Source organism: Vulpes vulpes, chromosome 13 (genome assembly GCF_048418805.1).
Source record: "Vulpes vulpes isolate BD-2025 chromosome 13, VulVul3, whole genome shotgun sequence".
NCBI lineage: Eukaryota > Metazoa > Chordata > Mammalia > Carnivora > Canidae > Vulpes > Vulpes vulpes.
In genome coordinates, this window is record NC_132792.1 from 146,021,455 (window position 1) to 146,042,642 (window position 21,188).

Sequence of the window (21,188 nt, forward strand, 5' to 3'; positions counted from 1 at the left end):
AAGCCAAGGAAAGAAAGTTAATACACAGGGTAAATCTACAGGGAAAATCTGTCCTCTCGTATTTCTGACTACTTGTTCTGGAATCACTTTCATTGGAATGTGATAGAGCTGGGAAAATTACAGGAGGAGTACACTAATCTAAGGAAAAAGAATAGTTTTATAATTTGAAATATCCAGACAACATATAAATATCACTGATGACTCTAGCCAATTTCATGAACTCCAAAACTGCCATAATATATGGCAATGGGTTGTACATGCTCCCCATCTTCACCCTTTTTTAATGAAGAGCAGAGTATGCATTTTTAAATGAGAAGAATGGAGCTGGTAAATCAATTTTTCTTCAAATTCTGAGAATGCATTATAGTGCGATCAAGCTACTATACAATTGTGGTCTGCTGGCAATTGATGAAAATGTGTTGTCACTGGCTTCATTAACTTTTGTTAGTCAGAGATTACATAATCTGTCTAAATTTGGTCTTTGTCAATAAGGCAAAATTCCTTAATAACTTGAACCTTTGGCATACACTAAGAGTGAGAAAAAGAGCCAGAACAGAAAACAAAATCCCTAATAAGAATTAAAAAGAATCTATAATAACTTTCTCAAAGCACCTGATCTAATCCTAAATAATCAGTATTTTTGCTCATTATAAAGCAATACTGTGATGGAAACTGCTGGCACTAAAACATTTGTGATATAACTACCAATATACTAGAACTTTTTTTTTTTTTTTAGATTTAGAATTCTTCTAAGTGTAAGTTGCAAATCTCTTGGCAAATGTATGGCTAAAATCATAGCATATAATTTAAGAGCCAAATTATATCAGATAAAGAGACTGCTAAAAGAGTGCCAAGTACATTTAATTAAGTTTGTAATATCATTGGATGAGTTTTCACCATGATCTTAAATTTCTCATTCCCAGTATTTCTTGGTTTACACTGGCAGTTTAGGGTATGGATGCACATTCATACCCTACCTTCTGAATTATTTGGCAACAGGCCCCCACTTTCATCCCATTTGAGCTCAAAACTGTAGAAGCAGATCATATATTCCAGGTCCATCAATATCACTGACAGGCTGTTCAGCTGATCGGCCAGCCAGAAATCAGCAAAGCCTACCTTATGGAAGGGGGCTGTAAATACTCGAAACTGGGAGAAAGAAAAAAAAAAAAAAAAAAAAACAGAAACAAGAAAATTCATATTAAATTTCTCTAATTTGTGTCTGATCATGCAGCATGATTACTTTAGCTGATAAAATGGAAACCAATAAACCAATCACAAACACAGGGCGGGACCTGGCAACAGTGACTAGGTTGAGAATTAGTAGTGAAGGGAATGAGTCGAATAGATAACCAAGAAAGGAAATTAAAGCAGGGTAAAGAAGGCAGAAATAGCTATAGTTAGAAAATAGAAAGCAGAGAGGGTGGGAAGAGTTGAAGCTGAAAGCAGAGGGTGGCAGAAGGTAGAAGCACAGAGAGGATGTCTAGTGTTAGGCTCTAGGGTAAATTTTGCTAGAGACTCATGTGCTATGATAATTTCTGGAATCTCCTCCCATCTCACTAACTGAATACAAAGCTTCTGCCTACAAGAGATAGGAAGGGAAGGGTGGTACATCACCTGAGGCATGCCTGCCTATTCTCTAACCAAAGTCACTTTCATTTCACTAATGGCATGGTAATAATGGTATTTGTCTTGAAATTATGCCACAAAAATCAGTCCATATCCCACTGTTATAAAGATGATGTTAAATGAATTCATATTAAAAGTACTGAGCACTGATCTGTGCTGCATATTTTTCTCATAATGTATTTTTCATAATCCATTTTATGAGCCTGGTACTATTCATATCCCCATTTTACAGAAGACCTACAACAAACTCATCCTGACCTATTCTGTGGAAGACTGTTTTGCACTGCAAAGTGAAATCTGGCATTGCAGAGAGGAAAACTTAGATACTAATGTAATCATCAGAAACAGGCTCCAATTGTGCAGAATGCCTTGAGAGGCCCTGAGGAAAGTGAAGATGGAATGAAGGCAACTTTAATCCTCACCCTGTCAGATCCTTTCTATCTTAAACAGGCAAAAATGAACTCCTAAAACAAAGAATTCTCACTGAGCAGCAGTTTTAAGAAAATAAGTCTAAATCTACAGCTCTCTTGCCACCTAGCTATATTCATTTAACAGACCTAGTCAGCATGGGAGACTGATGGCTCTTTCCCCTCAGACTTGGCTGATTCTATTTGTTCTGTAAACATTTCTCTTTATTATTTGAGGGAGATAAATGGCTATATTATGAATTTATCCTGGATATCAACTATCTATGAAAGGAACTGGGCTTTGGAAGTTAGACCAGATATCTGCAGGGCATAGTACAGGTTTTGCGGTGTTTTCTGGAGCTGATATATTTTGAGGCCATGGCTCAGTTTCTTGATCATTCTCTTGCTCTTTCAATAAGCCGTGCAATAAGCCAGAGAGAAAAGCTATATCATTAATGCAAACAAACTACTACTTACTTGACATGTAAGTATCAAAAGAAATAAATTTATAATAAATTTTTTAAAGCTTTTTTTGGGGACGTGTATGGCATGTAAATTACATAAATTTGAATTTAAATATGGATATAAGTGTCATCCAGTGCCTACCACTATGGTCAAGTGATTTGTTCTTTTTCACTAAAAATTAAAGAAAAAAAAGAAGGAAATGTACCTTTACTTTATGATGAAACTTTTTAAAAAGCTGTATCAGAGAAACATAACTAGGGTGGAAATATTTTTGTTAATTCACTAGAAATAAGTCTCAGGTTAAGTTTTCTCAGCAAGACCTACTGGTCAATTAATATTAAAATGCTCTATAAGCAACATTTTTCCTGTATACAATTGTTATTACAAATATAACAAACCACAATGCTGCTTTCTGCACCGCACTGCTTCTGATGGTACATTTTACTATTCTCTTGTTCCTTATTATATCATCACTGTCAACCTACTCCATCAGTAAGTCCTCATTTACTAACACATAGCAGATGCATTGATAAATGTCTACTGAATGGGGAATCATTCTGCTAATAAGGCTAACTGGTCATGCATGAATCATAGCTTACTATTTAAACAGAGAAGGATGCATTGGGGAAATGTTCACTGAACACAATGTACACAATGATAATATTCTGTTATTGCAATACAGTCATATTAACATCTGAGTTTTCTGAGTCCTTCAAACTATGTTTCAAAACAACTTTATAGAGATTTCACAATAATGGAAGCAAGAGACAATAGGTATTTATAATCTTAAAGTTATTTCCTTGTAACAAGAATACCACATTTTTATGCAAGTTTTAAAACTCCACAAATTCTAGCAATAAAATGACAATCTCAAAATAAAAAGGTAATCTAATAATTGTACTAACTGGATATGATTTAGTTTTAGTTTAAATTAAAAAAAAACTTCAAATTTTTCTTGTGTCTTAAAAAAAAATCCTCTAAACAGCATGTTTTCTAAATGATGACAAAATGTATAAAAGGTGACTGCATACTTTTTTTTTTTTTTTTTTCAAAATACTCTTGCACATCTAAGTTCCACATTTAGACCCAAAGTTAGGCTAGTGGTGCTATACTTAATGGAAATGATTTGCTCTTTTATTTATTAATACTTAATGAAATTGGAGGAAAAGAGGGATATTCTCAATTTGTGATAAAAATCCTACTGGAGGAAATAAGAAATACAAATAAATAATAATCAGCTTTGTGGGAAAAAAGATCAAAGAAATCTGGGCCATTTTCTTTTCCTGATTGCTATGAATACTTAACCTGTACTAGAACATAAGTGGCTTTTTACTTGCTGTGTGCTTACTGCTTTTTAATAAGGAAGCTGTATTACATGTCTTCAGATAAAAATTTAAGCAATGCTAGATACAGAAAATGTATTGCTAAGAACAAAAACATTCTGCTAAACTTAAGGGCCATACAAAAGGAAAAAAGAAATTAAAACTACAGTTTTCATGGTAGTATACTTCCTAAGGTAGAAAAAAGGTAAGATAATAATTACAAGAATTCTAAAAGTATGTAAAGAGACTAGTCAATTGAATCACTAATCTTCACTTTATTGTTAGTTGTAATTCATAACCCAAGAAATAATTATAGAAGAGCATTCTCGATTAACTTTGAAAATAGAGCTGGTTTAATTTAGGAGTAAGCAGAAGTCCCCTCCCCATGCTATCTTACACTATCACAAAAAAATGCAGCTACTATTTTTCCAAGAAATTCTATATCCTAATGCTGAGACTGCAGGATTTTGAGATCATTAAGAAATAGGTAAAGTAGAAGAAGAAATGGAATTTATTATAAATAAATTTATTATTATCCAAGTCAGCTTCTCAAGTTAAAGCTTTCTGGTAAGATATTCTTGCTGATTTTAGAGAACTAATCTTTTGTAAAATCAAAATAGCTGACTATCAATTTACAGGAAAAGAATAGTTTCACCACCTCTAAAAAAAAGAAAAAGAAATTCATAGAGTTCTACATGTTATCATAGCTGGTTAAATAATTTGTAAAAAGTTGGGATCCCTGGGTGGCACAGCGGTTTGGCGCCTGCCCTTTGACCCAGGGCGCGATCCTGGAGACCCGGGATCGAATCCCACATCGGGCTCCCGGTGCATGGAGCCTGCTTCTCCCTCTACCTATGTCTCTGCCTCTCTCTCTCTCTCTCTCTGTGTGACTATCATAAATAAATAAAAATTTTAAAAAATTAAAAAAAAATAATTTGTAAAAAGTACTTAAATTATTCAAGAATTTATTATTAATTTGCAAAATCATTTCACTATTGGACACTTCATATTCCATTTTCGGAGGAAAAAATGCGTATTTTTCCCAGGGCGACTGTACTGTACAATATAAGGTGTACACTATATTACACTATATTCTTTGCCCCTGGCTCTAGAGCACCATTCACATAGACTATAAAGTGAACCATGCCTTCTGGAGTTGTGCAATACAGCAGACTTGGTTTCCTCCTGGAGGAAGTCAGTGACCAATACACCACTCTAAAAATGATAGACAAATTTCTGGACTTACCAGCAGTTTAAGCAGCCAAAACCGGGACTTATAATAGAAAGTTTTGGTGGGGTTGATAAGAAAGAAAACCATAAATCCATAAAGAACAAGTGGATACACATATGTGGGGATGACACTAATTGGAGCAAAGAAGCATGCCAGAAGGCTCAGGCACCACAATATCCCAAGGAATCCAGCAATCTGATAAAGAATGGTAAAGACAAGAAAAGAGAAAAATTGTTATTTTTTTTAACCATTACTCAGAAATATCTTTAATAAAACTAAGGTTAGATAAATGTTTAGATATTATGTCAATAATCTTCAAGGAGAAGATAGATTTCAGTACCCACTAAACCAGCTATATAGCTTGTGTGAACTAAATTCATGGGACTTATGTCTTGCTTTGATTACCTCAAAAAGATGCTGATGAGACAAATTGCTTCTCGGATTAAGTTCAAAGATGAGCACATGATTCACTCCAGCCTGTCTCCAACCATATGTGTTGATGCCCAGTAGAAAAAGGAATTCAATCAGAAGAAAGCCACCCCGATAGATTCTTATCAACGGCCATATACTTCTATCTGTTTCAAGTTTAAATACAGCTGAAAAAGTATCAATTAATTGGTTAGTTAGAAAATTCAAAATGTCTCCTTTAATTGTCTTTACTCTTTAATCCTCAATGACACAGTCCATGGCATAAAAAGTTTTTATAAATAAAACCTAAGCCTAGATCATTGAAAGAGCATGACAAACTTGCTTCTAGTTTCTTTCTCTTTTTCATTTCATTTTGCGAATTTTCACTAGAATAGTTTTCCTAAAACTTGCCTTTTGGCACATTAGTCCATTGTTCCATTAGTTTTTTAGATTACAAAGAATCACAGTACGAAATTGTTTAGAACCAAATGATCAGGTCTGTCAGCTAAGGATTTCTACCATGATATAACTTCCTTGGCTTTGTTCTGTCATTAAATTGACTATAATAATACCTACCTTACAGAGTTGATGTGAAAATTAAAAGACACAGTACACATGAAAGCAAGTGAAAATAAAAGTGAAAACTGTAATGTTAATATTTACAGAATACTTACTCTGTGCTAAGGATTGTTCTCTATTTTTGCATATAATAATTCATTTAATCCTCACAATGGTCCTGTGCCTTAAAAGCTATTATCTCCATTTGATTGGTGAGGAAATTAGAGCACAGAGAGGCTGAATAATTTGCTCAGGATTACCAAGCTAGTAGAGGGCAGAGCCACAATTTTAACTCAGACAGTTCTTTGCTCCAAAGCCCACACTCTTAACCATGACATTCTATTGTCCCTATGCCTATATAAATATTCAGTACCACTATTACTTTATAGCTCTTCAATAACTTTAATGTTTAAACACCTTAGCCTTGGAATTCAAGTTCCTCATCACAATATGATGTCCAACTCACTTTCCCCAAACTTATCTCACAATGCTCCTAAACATTAATTCTTACCTCCTGATGAATTTTATCAGCCTTTTCACAAGTTTGCTTTTCACATTTGCTTATGTTGTCACCTGTATCTAAAATGGCCTTGCTCTACCAATTCAAATTCTACTTAATATGTATGAGCCAAATCCTCACCTGTTCATAAATTTATTGAATCAATGTTTCATTTTGAGCCTACTATGTGCCAAACATTTCAATTTGACTGATGATTTCTCAGTTTTCTAAATAACTATAAAATTATTTATTAGGCTCATTTGAAATTTATATACTATCTTATATTTAATTTAAATAACTATTTATTAGTTATCTTTGTATTCTCTATAGTACATAGCCTACTTAATAGTTTATTTTTTAAAAATAAATTTATTTATGATCGATGAAATTTATTAATTAATTAATTTATTTATTTATTCATGATAGACACACAGAGAGAGAGAGGCAGAGACACAGGAGGAGGGAGAAGCAGGCTCCATGCCAGGAGCCCGACGTGGGACTTGATCCTGGGACTCCAGGATCGTGCCCTGGGCCACCCAGGGATCCCCCCTACTTAATAATTTAAAAATAACAGGGGAGTAAAAGCCTTTGCTTTGGAGTTAAACACTGTAGACCAGACTTCAAATCTACTTACTTTAGGGCAAATTATTTTATTTTTCCACATCTTCATTTCCTTGTTGGTCAATGGGGATAATAACTATTCTCATGAATTTGTTAAGAAGATAAATATGATCAACATATATTACATGACTAAGACAATGATGAATATTCAGAGTGTATCAGTTTCTTTTTCCTTTCACCTGAAGAAACCTCGTTTTTTCCATTAATTTGACAAATATTTATTAGATGCCTAATATATCTAACACCACTCAAAGAGCTGAAGATTCAGTAATAAACAACAGAAAAAAATACCTGTCTTCTGGAAACTTTTTTCTGTATAATATCAGATAACAAAAGGTGTTTTTGTTTGTTTTAAAGATTTTATTTATTTATTCAGGAGAGACAGAGAGAGAGAGGCAGGAGACATAGGCAGGGGAAAAAGCAGGCTCCCCACAGGTACGAGAGATGTGATCCCAGGACCCCAGGATCATACCCTGAGCCAAAGGCAGATGCTCAACCACTGAGCCACCCAGGTGCCCTACAAAACGGTTTTTAAGGGGAAAAAAAAGGAGGGAAAGGAAATGAATAATGATGATATTAGGTGCTATTTTAGGTATGGTGGTTAAGAAGATTGTCAGAAGATGACATTTGTAGAGACCCTTTTAAAAAAAAAAACAAAATCAAAAACATGTAATTATTTATTTTAGAGAGGGAGGGGGACAGAGTGAGGAGAGACAGTCTTAAGCAGGCTCTGTGTTAAGCACAGAACCCAACATTGGGGTTGATCCCACGACCCTGAGATCAGGACCTGGGGCGAAACCAAGAGGTGGACATTTAATCAACTGCACCACCCAGATGTCCCGACATCTGCAGAGATCCTAAGTAAAAAGAGAATGAATCGTGTGAATATACAGAAAAATATGGCTCCAAATAGATAAGTACAAAAGGCCCTAAGATAGGGATGAGGCCGATGCTCCAGGAACAGAAAGAAGACCAAGGCCACTATAATTGAAATAAATGAGAAGTAAAGTGCTAAAAAGCCATAGGAAAATCAGACAGGATTTTATAGTATTTTGTCAAGACTTAAACATTTACTCCAATGTATAAAGCCAATGAAAGGTTTTACACATAAATGGCATGACCAAGTAATAACTTTAAAGGGCTATTGCAGCTGTTAAATGAAGAAGAGACCACAAAGGATCAAGTATGATAGCAAGATTAATTGGCAAATTGTAAATAAGAAACTATATATGGTTTCACATCCTGATTCCTAAGCAAAAACCATAGATATAACAATCAGGAAACAAAAATAATACGCCTAAGTCCCAAAGAATACACAATAAAACCACTAGAGCTAATAAATTCAGCCAAATTGCAGGGTACAAAATCAACACATGAAATTCAGTTGTCTCTGTATATACCAGCAATGAAAACTCTGAAATGAAATTAAGAAAACAATTTGTTTGTTTGTTTGTTTGTTTGTTTATTTATTTATTTATTTATTTATGATAGTCACAGAGAGAGAGAGAGAGAGAGAGAGGCAGAGACACAGGCAGAGGGAGAAGCAGGCTCCATGCACCGGGAGCCTGATGTGGGACTCGATCCCGGGTCTCCAGGATCGCGCCCTGGGCCAAAGGCAGGCGCCAAACCGCTGCGCCACCCAGGGATCCCCAAGAAAACAATTTCAATCACAATAGCACCTAAAGGAATAAAACACCTAAGAATTAATTTACTTAAGAAAGTGAAAGACTTATTCATTAAAAACTACAAAATATTGCTGAAAGAAATCCCATGTTCATGGATTTACAAGACTTGATATTAAGATGGCAACAAAGTGTTTTGCAGATTTATTACAATCCCTATCAAAATTCCAATCACCTTTGTTTTGCAGAAATGAAAAATTGATCCTCAAATTCACATTATTGAAACATTATTGAAAAAGAGGAACAAAGTTAGAGTTCCAATCACCTTTGTTTTGCAGAAATGAAAAACTGATCCTCAAATTCACATTATTGAAACATTATTGAAAAAGAGGAACAAAGTTAGAGGTCTCACCTTTTTGTGGTTTCTAAATTTAGTATAAAGCAATGTGGTATTGGCATTAAAAGACATACAGACAAATGGAATGGAATTGGGAGTTTAGAAATAAATCTATATATCAATGGCTGGTTGGTTTTCAACAAGAATGCCAAGACCATTCAATGGAAAAAAATATTTTCTTCAACAAATGGTGCTGGGACAACTAGATAGCCACATGCAAAATAATGAAGTTGAATCCCTATCTCACACCAGGTACAAAAATTAGCTCAAAGAAAGAAAAAAAAAATAGAGAAATCAGGCTTTATAAAAATTATAAACTTGGAATGGCTGGGTGGCTCCTGGTTGAGCATCTGACTTCAGTTCAGGGCATGATCTCAGGGTCCTGTGGAGTCCCAGATCAGGGTCCTCACAGGGAGCTGGCTTCTCCCTCAACCTATGTCTCTGCCTCTCATGAATAAATAAAATCATTAAAAAAAATTTAAAACTTTTGTGCATCAAAGGATGTAATGAAGAATGCAAAAAACAATCTATACTATGAGAGAAAATATTTGCAAATCATGTATCTTGGTAAGGGTCTAGTATCCAGAATATATAAAGAACTCTTGTAACTTAACATTAAGAAGACAACTCAAATAATGAGCAAAGGACTTGGACAGCCATTCCAAAGAAAATACACAAATGGCCAATAAGCACATAAAAAGATGCTCAATACCATGAGTCATTAGGGAAATGCAAATGAAAACATTAACAAGATACCACTTCACACCCACTAGGATGGCTATAATTAAAAAGTAAACAAATAAAATGGAAAACCACGAATGTTGGTAAGGGTGTAAAGAAAATGGAGTCCTCATAAATTGCTGATGAAAATGAAAAATTGTATAGCCTCTATGGAAAACAATTTGGTGGTGCCTTCGAAGATTAAACACAGAATTATCACATAACTGAATGATTCCACTCCTAGGTATATATCCAAAAGATCTGAAACCAGGTACCCAAACAAATCTAAGAATATGCATATTCACAGCAGCACAGTACATATTAATGGGTAGAAACAACCCAGTATAGTACATGTTCGGTTTTGGTAGATACAACCAAACCATTCTCCAAAGTCCTATACTCATTCGCTTTAATCTTCATGACATTTCATTGCACTGAGCTAACATCATTTAGTTTTTTGAAGCAACCCAGTATAGTACATGTTTGGTTTTGGTAGATACAACCAAACCATTCTCCAAAGTCCTATACTCATTCGCTTTAATCTTCATGTCATTTCATTGCACTGAGCTAACATCATTTAGTTTTTTAAACAATTCTCAACTGATGGAAATTTGAGTGGTTTCTAAATTTTGTTACTATAAACAAAATGGCAGTGAATACACTTGTCTCGTGTATGTCCTTGCACCCATACACAAGTATGTCTGTAAAATAAATTTCTAGAAATAAAACTGCTTAACCAAAGTGATTGTATTTAAATTTTTATATCCATTGCCAAATTATCCTCCAAAGAGATTGAAACAATTAATACTTTTACTATTAGGGTATGAGTACCTATTTCACACATTTTTATGTACTTTAAATGGCCAAATTCATATCTTTAGCAAACCAAAAAATGAAATATAATATATTGTTATTGTATCAAATTGAGTAAAGGTTACTAGAAATCTATAAGAGAACAAGTTTTTAAAAATCTGAATCAGGTAATTTTGCAACTTCAAGAAACTAAATATCTGAAATATGTGAATTTCAGACAAATTATTAAATATCAGGTCATATCCCCTTGAGAAACTACAGCAATTACACACATTATTTTTTTATATGAATGAAAAAAGAATCGTGCTTGTACATGCATTACTACTGCTGTACTTCTCTCTCATCTCTCAACACTGTTATCTTTTAAGTACCCGCTGGGAGATAAATAAAGATAGACAGCTGGCTTTATATTTACCCTGCCTCCTCTCATACACACACAAAGATCAAACAAAGGAAGAGTTCTGAGGTGAGAGAACATAACGCACCACAGTTAAAAAAAATTAGACTGTCTCACAAAACAGTTTATGTTTACAAAAGAAAACAAAACCTCAGTTTGTCCCTGAATTAAAAAAACTTCAATGCACTCATAAAAAGAATGAAGGTTATTTTTTCTTATTATTTAGTGATGATAATTATCATCGCATTCATCTTGAAAATAAAAGAAAAAACTTCACACATAAATGAGGTTTTTCTTAGAACAACTACTATCACATACACCATATAATTTATATTGATGTAGTGCTTCACAACAATAAACAGGTTTTACTTCTACTTCTGTTTTTTAAAAAGATTTATTTGAGAGACAGGGAGAGAAAGAGCATGGGCTCGAGTGAGGGGAGGGGCAGAGGGAGAGGTAGATGGGAGACAGAATTTCCAGCAGGCTCAATCCCAGAACCCTGAGATCATGACCTGATCCAAAATCAAGAGTCGAACCCTTAACCGACTGATCCATCCAGGTATCCCATGTTTACTTATAATTCTTAGCTGATCTCCATGAAGTGGTCTCAAACTGTATCATCTAGTATTCTCCTTCACACTAGGTGAATTTATCATTTCTCTCCTTCATAACCCATTCCCTCCTCCTATGCCCCACCCTCTTCCCTATCAACTAAATCTCTGCTTAACTATCTCCTTGTCTTGGAATGCTTTTCATTCCACCAGTGTCCAGCATAAATGCCATTTCTTCCATTAAGTCTTCCCTGATGCTTTCATTTAAAAGTAATCACTTTGGTCCTTTGGCCTGCTTAGAACATTTAACATTTTCTGTCTTGTAGTATATTACTACTGTTTTAATATACATCTTAATCTCCCTGGCATAATAAACTTCATAAGGAAAGGGATTCTCTTATCTAAAGACTTAAAAGTATCAAGCATAATCATGAGATATATCAAATTTACCTGCTGAATGAGTTTCTAAAACAAAACTATAAATCTAAGGTAGTAAACTCACCTAACAAATAAGGAAATCATTTCAGAGAAGTTAAATGATATCCTTAAAGCCAAAACAATTAAACAGTAGAGCTGACACTAGAATCCAGGCAAGACCTTTTGAAGACAAGTTAGTGTTCCTTCCCTAACAGCTAGCTTGAAAATCTAGGGCTGGGTTTTTTATTGCAGTATTTCCCTGTAGTTTATATAAATAGATTGCATTCATTTAAAGAAATAGAACTAGATTAAAATATAATAAATTATACCAATATTAAATCATGAGCTTATAGTGGACCATAATTATTAGATACAACTTTTAGTAACTGGGAGGAAAGAGAATTCTAAAAACACAAATGAAAACACACTATCAGAAGGTAAAGTTCATATGTTCTCTATGAGCCATTACAACTTGGGTCATAATTTATAATTGACAATCCTAATTAAGGAGAATGGTTAATGAGGAAAAACAAGTTCAGTAAATTTTTTCTTAAACATCTGCTATATGTGTAGCACTGTGTTAGAAACCTGAAATACAAAAATGAAAAATACACAGTCCCTGCAATCGAGAACAGTAAGTACAACAGTAATAGAAACTTCTTTGTTCAGGCACTATTATGATTACTCAACACTGAAGATAGAATATGATGGATATTTATACAATACCATCTGTTTCTAAGTCATGTTTCTTTGCAGATTTACTGGAACAGAATTTAATTCTTTATTAATGGTTCATAGTTATTATAAGCCTAAGTACACACACTCTTGAGGTATACCAGGATTATTTGCTCTTGAAGTCCTTGAATGCAAGAACCTTTGAGATTTGTCTTTTTGCTGTTTGTGCTTTCTGTTTATCATTTAATTTTATCTCTGCCCTTCTCTTCCATCCATTCTAGCTTCCACTAATATTTTTTGAACCCTTTCTATGGCCCAGGTGGTATTCTAATTGCTAGAGATACAATGGTGAATAGAAGACAAGAGTCCAGGGATCAAAGAACTTATATTCCAGTGGGAAAACAGAAGAAATATAAATATGTAATATTGTATCGTGTACTTAAAAGTGCTCTGAAGAAAACTAATGTAGGCTGAAGGGATAGAGCAGATTTTTTTAGAGAAGGATAATTAGGGAAGGCTTTAGTGAAGAAGTGGCACTTGAACAGACACTACATAAATATATTCACATAAATATAGTGAAGGAGTAAGCCACACAGACATCTTGGGGAAAAGCCTCTTATGCAATTGCATGTAATTGCGTGTAAGCAAGGGGAGAGGATGAGAAAGAGGAAGAGACTCTCAAGCAGACTCCACGCTGAGCCCAGAAACCAAAAAACCACATTTTAAAGATAAAGCCATAGAATCTGCTGATGGATTGGAGATGAGGTATGAGAGGTTAAAGAGAGGCTAAAGGTTTTGGCCTGAGAATCTGATAAAAGGTGATGATATATGGAAAAGAAAGTATATTTTGGGGTAAAAAAAAATTTGTCCATGTAAGTTAGAAATGCCCACTCTAAATCCAAATAGTCAACCAGATATCTTTCAGAGGATAGAGTATACATACTTGAGTCATTAGCATACAGATAATACTTCTAGCCATAGGCTTGAAAAAGATTGCCTAGGTAGGAAATGAGTGTCAACAGAGAAAGAGATTTGAGGATTTAACCCAGCAGTATTGCCCAACATTTAGATGTCACAAAGAAGAGAAGAGCTACCAAAGGAGATTGGCAAGAACTGTCAGCAGAATGTGGTTTCCCAGCAAAACCAAGTGAAGAAAGAGTTTCAAGAAGGAATGATCCACAATGTTAAATGCTGCTGAGGGGTACGTCAAATTCTGTTGGGAGTTTTAGTAAGATAATACCTCCCTTGCTGTTATATCATTTCTTGATGCTGGGAGTGCTTTTACTTTCAGCAATTCCTCCTACCTTTAATTCTTAACTTCTATAGAATAGGAAATTATATAAACATGTTTCTTAAAATTATATTCAAAGTAATTGCAAATACATTCTGGAAAGGATGTGAGAGAGTCTCCAATAAGCAAAGTGAACGAGCTTTAGTACATGAATTTTTTAATCTTATTTATTCTCAACTGTGATCAAGGAAGCTGAGGTTCTTAATGTCTGAACTTAGAAAAAGTATAAAGAAATTGTACATAAAAAATAGAAAATGATGAGGAATAAAAGTCATAAACTAGTAATGTTTTAAAGGATAACTATATTCAAAAGGAAAAACAAACCACACAAATGCCCAAACACCACTCCATCCCTCCCAATCATTTATAAGAACAAAAAACTTAGCCCTGACAAATTTCTCTTTTAGTAGTAGCTTTGTTTTGCACTAGTTTTGATAGAGGAACAGAATATAACAAAGGCATATCACTAAGGATAATTTAATTCCAAATTTAAACAACTTACCGGCAAGCACAAGGGTAATATTCAGTACAATGAATATTCCACAAAATAGGCCAACTCTAAAAGTAGTCCATGCTGGTGCAGGCTGTAGATAGAAAAACAGCACACTGAGTACAGGGCAAAATACTGCATATATTTAGTATATGCAACAATAAATTAAGTAGTATGAGTCCCAAAGCTCTACTATGAAAAGAAAAATAATTTATTAACTGAATTTTTATAAATCAGAACCAAGAAACATCCTTTCATTCTCCTAACTAGATTTCCTAGTTATTCGAGTATCTTTAGAGAAATCTGAGTTACTAAATAAAAAATTTAATCTTAAAAATCAAATCATATATACACTGAATTTTTCTTATAGAAGAAATCTAAGTGCAACTTCATTTTTTACAATGTTTATATCTTTTTTTTTTGTTTTTTTTTTTTTTTGTGTGTGTTTCTATCTTTAAATTTTGTATGTCACTATTACTCATATTTGGTACTTATGAACCATGGAGACAATGGCAAAATTAAGAACACTTATTTTCTATATTACTTATACTATTAACACTGGGGTAATTTAAAGTGAATTTTTAAGGTATAATAGAGATTCTCCAGAGACTCAGAATCTCCAGAGTGTGTAGGTACAAAAAAAAATATTTTTCTAATAGTAGTTTTATATTTAGAAAATGATAAAAGAAAATCAACCTTTTTCTAATTATATAAGAAAGTGCCCTGATATTTTAAACATAAAGGGATGAGAAACAGGAGAAAAAAAATATTATGAATTTAAATATTTGCTATGTTATAAAGAGCTTCTCTTTTTAAAGGTGGTATTACTTTCAAGACAGTTTAAATGTTTTCTAAAAATTCTTTCTTTCTTTTCTTTTCTTTTCTTTTCTTTTTTTTCTTTTCTTTTCTTTCTTGTCTTTCTTTCTTTCTTTCTTTCTTTCTTTCTTTCTTTCTTTCTTTCTTCTCTTTCCTTGAGAGAGAGAGAGAGAAATGTGGGGCGGGGGAGGGTGCTGAGGGAGAGGGAGAAGCAGGCTCTCCACTGAGCAGAAAGACCAACTTGGGGCTCAATCCCAGGACCCTGAGATCATGACCCGAACTGAAGGTAGACACCCAACCAACTGAGAGCCACCCAGGTGCCCCTCTAAAAACCTTTATTTATTTATTTATTTTTTTTCTAAAAACCTTTAAATGAAAAAAACATTGAGACTCTCTCTGACTTACACATTCATCAGTAATAGGTACCTGAATTGTTAGCTTAAGAATGAAAGCATCCAGAGGGAAGATGGTTATTTGTAATTTCAAAAAAAATTTTTCTAGCTTAAAAAATTGTGTAATTTATCATTTACAAAAGAATACAAATAACATATCTGGACTGTTAGGAATTGAATAATAAAATGTACCTGCACCTATCACCCATCTTCAGAAACAGAACATTTTTATTACCTTTCAAGTCTCTACCCCTGGCCAGATCCATAACCTTCCCTCCTCACCAAGGATAACCATTTCCATGTTTTCTTAGCTTTACTACCTCTTCATGCATTCAGAAATACCTGAATTTTTCAAGATTACCTTTCTTATCTGTAATAGTTTTATAAGACATATACTAAACTGCACATATTTAAAGTGTACAATTTGATGTTTTGATATATGTAAACACTTAGGAAATTATCACCATAATCAAGACAATGAACACGCTGATCCCCCTACCCTGAGAGATTCCTTATGCCCTTCTGTAATGCTTTTATTCTCACCACACCCCATCTCACCTCACAACCCCTGACAATCATGGATCTACTTTCTGTCATTATATAGTAGTCTGCATTTTCCAAAATTTTAGGTAAACAGAATCTTATAGTATATTCTCTTCTTTGGTCTGGCTTCTTTCATTCAGTGTAATTATTTTAAGATGCACTCATGGTTCTATATATCAATGTTTAATTCCTTCTTATTGCTGAGTAGCATGCCATTGTATGGATATACCATACTTGTTTATCCATTTCCCTATTGATATGTATATGAGTTGTTTCCAGTTTTAGAATATTATGAATAAAGTTGCTTCAAAACACTTGTGATGGGATCCCTGGGTGGCGCAGCGGTTTAGCGCCTGCCTTTGGCCCAGGGCGCGATCCTGGAGACCCAGGATCGAATCCCACGTCGGGCTCCCAGTGCATGGAGCCTGCTTCTCCCTCTGCCTATGTCTCTGCCCCTCTCTCTCTCTCTCTCTCTCTCTCTCTCTGTGACTATCATAAATAAAATAAAATAAAAAAAAAAAACAACACTTGTGAAACTTTGTGTGCATTTGTGTGAAACATTTTTTAAAGGATTTTATTTAGTAATTTAAAGAAAGCTAGCTCTACACCCAACATGGGGTTCAAACTCAGAACCCTGATCAAGAACTGAATGCTCTACTGACTGAGCCAGCTAGGTGCCCCTTTTGTATACATCTTTATATGAAAATATGCTTGCATTTGTCTTGGGGTAACACCCATGAGTATAATGGCCAGATTATATGGTAGGTGAAGGTTCAATTTTTAAGAAACTGCCAAATTGTTTTCCAATATGCTTGCATCATTTTACTTCCCACTAGCAGCATATGAAATCTCAGAGCTTTGTTCCTCCAACAATTAGTGTCAATGTTTTTAGTCATTCTAATAGGTGTATGTTACCTCCCTATAGTTTTAATTTGCATTTCCTTACGACTAATGATACTGAACAACTATTCATGTTTACTTGCTACTCATACATCTTTGATTATTCAGATCTCTTGCCCATTTCTAAGCTGGGCTGTTTGTTTTCTTATTTTTGAGTACTGGAGTTCTTTATATATTTTGAATGCAAGTCTTTTATCTACTGTATTTTTTACTAGTCTGTTGCTTTTCTTTTCATTCTCTTAACATTGTCTTCTGAAAGCAGAAGTTTTAAATTTTAATGATGTGCTTTTGGTTTTATTTCTTGGAAATCTTTGCATAAACCAGTCATCATGACTTGTTCCTATATTTTCTTCAAAAATGTGTAGTTTTAGTTTCCATTTAAGTCTATGGTATACTTAAAATTAATTTTTGTGTATAGTATAAAAGATGTGTGGAAGTTCGTTTTTTTTTTTTTCACTTGGAAGCCAATTGCTTCAGCACCATTTGTTGAAAAGATTTTCCTTTTTCCACTTACCTGTCTTTACATCTTTATTGAAAATCAGTTGTCCATGTATTTATTGATCTAATTTTGGATTTTTATTGTTTCATTCATTGATTTACTGATTTTGACATTAATACCACATTGTCTTGATTACTGTAGTTTTAGTAAGTTTGATATGAGGTAGTATTGATCTTTCAACTAAGTTGTTCCAAAATTGTTTTGGTTGTTCTTGGTCCTCTGTATTGCCATATAAATTTTTTAATTTGCTAACCAGTTTTATATATATATATATATATATATATATATATATATATATATATATATATAATAAATATAAAGGACTATTGAGATCTTGAGCTGGATTGTGTTGCATTTTTTATCAATTTAGAAAGAAATGATAACTTAGAAATATTGGGTTTTCTAATCCATGAACATGCTATATCTCTCATGCATTTGTCTTTTTTAATTTCTCTCAGCAAAGTTTTATAGTTTTCAATGTAAAGGTCTTACACTCAATTGTCAGATTTATCCCCACATAATTCAATTATAAATAACATCTAAACATTTTTTATTTCAAATTCTTGATGGTATATAAAAACATAATTTATTTTATATATTGATCTTATAGTCTACAACCATGCTAAATTCATTTATTAGTTCTAGTAGCTATTCTAATGATTCACAAGATTTTTCTACATAGGTTACCATGTCATCAGCAAAAAACCCCACCAATTTTAGCTCTTTGTTTCTAATCTGAATGCCTCTTCCTTTTTCCTATCCTACTATACTGGCTAGACTCCCTAGTACAATGTTGAATGAAAGTAGTTAGACTGAATATCCTTTTTTGTTACTAGAGGGAAGGTACTCAGTGTTTCACCATTTAGTATGATATTGATTAGAGGTTTTTAGGTAAATGCCTTTTACTAGGATGGGGAAGCTCTTTTTATTATTGATTTCCATTCCATTGTGGTCAGAGAATACTTTATGATTTAAATCCTTTTAAGTTTATTGAGATTTATTTTATGAAACAGAATATGTTACCTAAATATTTTTGGTATAATTACTGTGTAAATGTCATTAAATAAATTTTTTTTTATGTAACTATGGCACTTTGGATGAAGTTATGCTGTAGCCCAGCATAACTGAATCTTCCCACCCAGTATCATTAAATATCTAATATTAAACATCTAGTGACCATATATCATCAAATAAATCTCTCAGTAATTTGGGGAGGCCAAGAAGTTAGCATGCTGATAGAATAAATAAGAGAAGGAATACAGCATAAGAAGAGAAGAGTGGGAAGACATTACAATTCATCATGAAGTAAGATCTGGTACTTCATTTTTTAAAACAAAATAACAAAAGTAACAACTATTAAAATTTGGTCGACTTTTTTTTTTTTTTTTTTTTAAGAGAGAGTAGCATTGAGGGGCAGAGGGAGAGGGAGTGAGAGAATCTTAAACAGGCTCCACACCCAGTGCAGAGCCTGATACGGGACTCAATCTCAGGACTCTGAGATCATGACCTAAGCTGAATTGACTGAATCATTCAGATGCCCATGACATATTTTTTTAAAGTAGTGAAACTAGAATATTATCAACTAAACAAATTGTGTTGATTACTAACTAAATAGGCAAAACTAACCAACCAAACAACTGGAAGTAAATACTAACCTGAGCAGCTCCCAAAGGGGGGACACGTAATCGTTTCATAGCTTTTTGTCGGTCACCATCTTCAAGTTCATTAGTCACTACAGCCTAGAAAGACACATTCAATTTTGACACAGGTTCTACTAATCTTAAGTGATACATAAATAATTGTGAATCATTTATGTACATGGTATTCTGAAAACCTCTTGGTGAATGTATGCTGATAAAGCAAAAGAAAAAAATCATCAGTAAGAATATTTTATTCAAAGCTAGCAACTAATTACAAAAGGAGAATAGAGATGAGGAATTAATTCATTAAAAATAAGACATGAATGCTCTTGAAAATATGTGGTACATAAGTGAGATTACTGTACCTCAGTTTCAGAGATGAGTTGGTTGATTTTCTTGCATGTATAAAATGGGGCCACTTCAACATGAGCCACTCGCCAATCTGCTCCACGGGAAGTTTCCAGGATTTTGTCATGCTTTTTGAGGATTTTTCGAAACCCTGTAAAATTCAGATTCTAAAGAAAGAAATGGGAAAAACTACTATAATTTCCACCACCACAAAAGAAAAATAATAAGCACTACACATTGATGAGTTGACTTTAGAATGAGTACTGAAGGAAATAACAATGCTTTCATATAAGCATTTACTACTAAAAATATAAGATTCTTCTTTCTCGAGGTGCCTGGGTGGCATAGCTGGTTAAGCGATTGACTCTTGATTTTGGCTCAGGTTGTGATCTTAAGGTAGTGAGATCGAGCCCCACATGAAGCTCCATGCTCAGTGAGGAGTCTGCTTGAGACTCTCCCCCTCTCCTTCTATCCTTCCCCACCATGTGCTCTCTCTCATAAATAAATCTTTAAAAAAAAAAAAAGACTCTTCTTTCTTATTCCATCCATTTATTTCAAGGTAGTATGCTATCAGTAATAAAAGTATCCTTGAACTATGAATTCTATTATTTATATATCAAGTAAATTAATGGAAGTCTTAAACTCAAAACATTTTTTAAAACATTTTTATTTCCATTTTCTCATGTACAAAAAGGCTAATTTATATTATTTTGCTTCATGATCAAAAGAATATTATTAGAAAATATTTTGGATTTATCATACACTGAATACATTAATAAATGTATTAGTTCTTTGTTTTTGAAGGACTGGTATAGGTATGTATTTTCCCTCTAGTATGAGAGTATGTATGAAACAGCATAGAAAAGGGAAGATGATCTATTTCTTTTTTTTTTAAAGATTTTTATTTATTTATTCATGAGAGACATAGAGAGAGAGGCAGAGGGAGAAGCAGGCTCCCTGTGGGGAGCCTGATGTGGGACTTGATCCCAGGACTCCGGGATCACGCCCTGAACCAAAGGTAGACACTCAACCACTGAGCCACCCAGGTGCCCCAATTATCTTTTTCTTTTCTTTTCTTTTTTCTTTTTTCTTTATTTTTTATTTATGATAGTCACACAGAGAGAGAGAGAGAGGCAGAGACACAGGCAGAGGGAGAAGCAAGCTCCATGCACCGGGAGCCCGACATGGGATTCGATCCCGGGTCTCCAGGATCACGCCCTGGGCCAAAGGCAGGCGCCAAACCGCTGCGCCACCCAGGGATCCCTTATCTTTTTCTTTTAACTTTCATTTTGCTTCCATTGATTCTCAGTTTGGGGATGGAGTGCGAAAAGAGTCAGAAGCAGTGATCATACATACAGGGTTTTGTTGATAATGGGTAGGAGCTTGCACTTCTCCATTTCTGTAATATCAAAATACTACAGTTTTCTTCTTTTTTTTAATACTACAGTTTTCTACATTCTCAAATTGCTGTTCTTTGATACATGCAAAAAAAGCAGGAAACTGTGGATTTGCATAGTTTTTTAAACCAAGGTTTCCC

At 33.9% G+C, this 21,188-nt stretch overlaps 1 protein-coding gene across 1 annotated transcript in view; it reads right to left on the reverse strand.

Annotated features, from left to right (window-relative positions):
• The window catches only part of XPR1 (xenotropic and polytropic retrovirus receptor 1), a 223,282-nt gene that overhangs the window by 51,981 nt on the left and 150,113 nt on the right, over positions 1–21,188 (reverse strand). Inside the window, exons 5-10 of the mRNA XM_026001127.2 lie at positions 19,669–19,818; positions 19,319–19,402; positions 14,526–14,607; positions 5,460–5,650; positions 5,070–5,249; positions 978–1,149 (exon numbers count right to left, since the gene is read on the reverse strand). Coding sequence (XP_025856912.1) covers positions 978–1,149; positions 5,070–5,249; positions 5,460–5,650; positions 14,526–14,607; positions 19,319–19,402; positions 19,669–19,818 — 859 coding nt within the window. The remainder of the gene's footprint in view (positions 1–977; positions 1,150–5,069; positions 5,250–5,459; positions 5,651–14,525; positions 14,608–19,318; positions 19,403–19,668; positions 19,819–21,188) is intronic.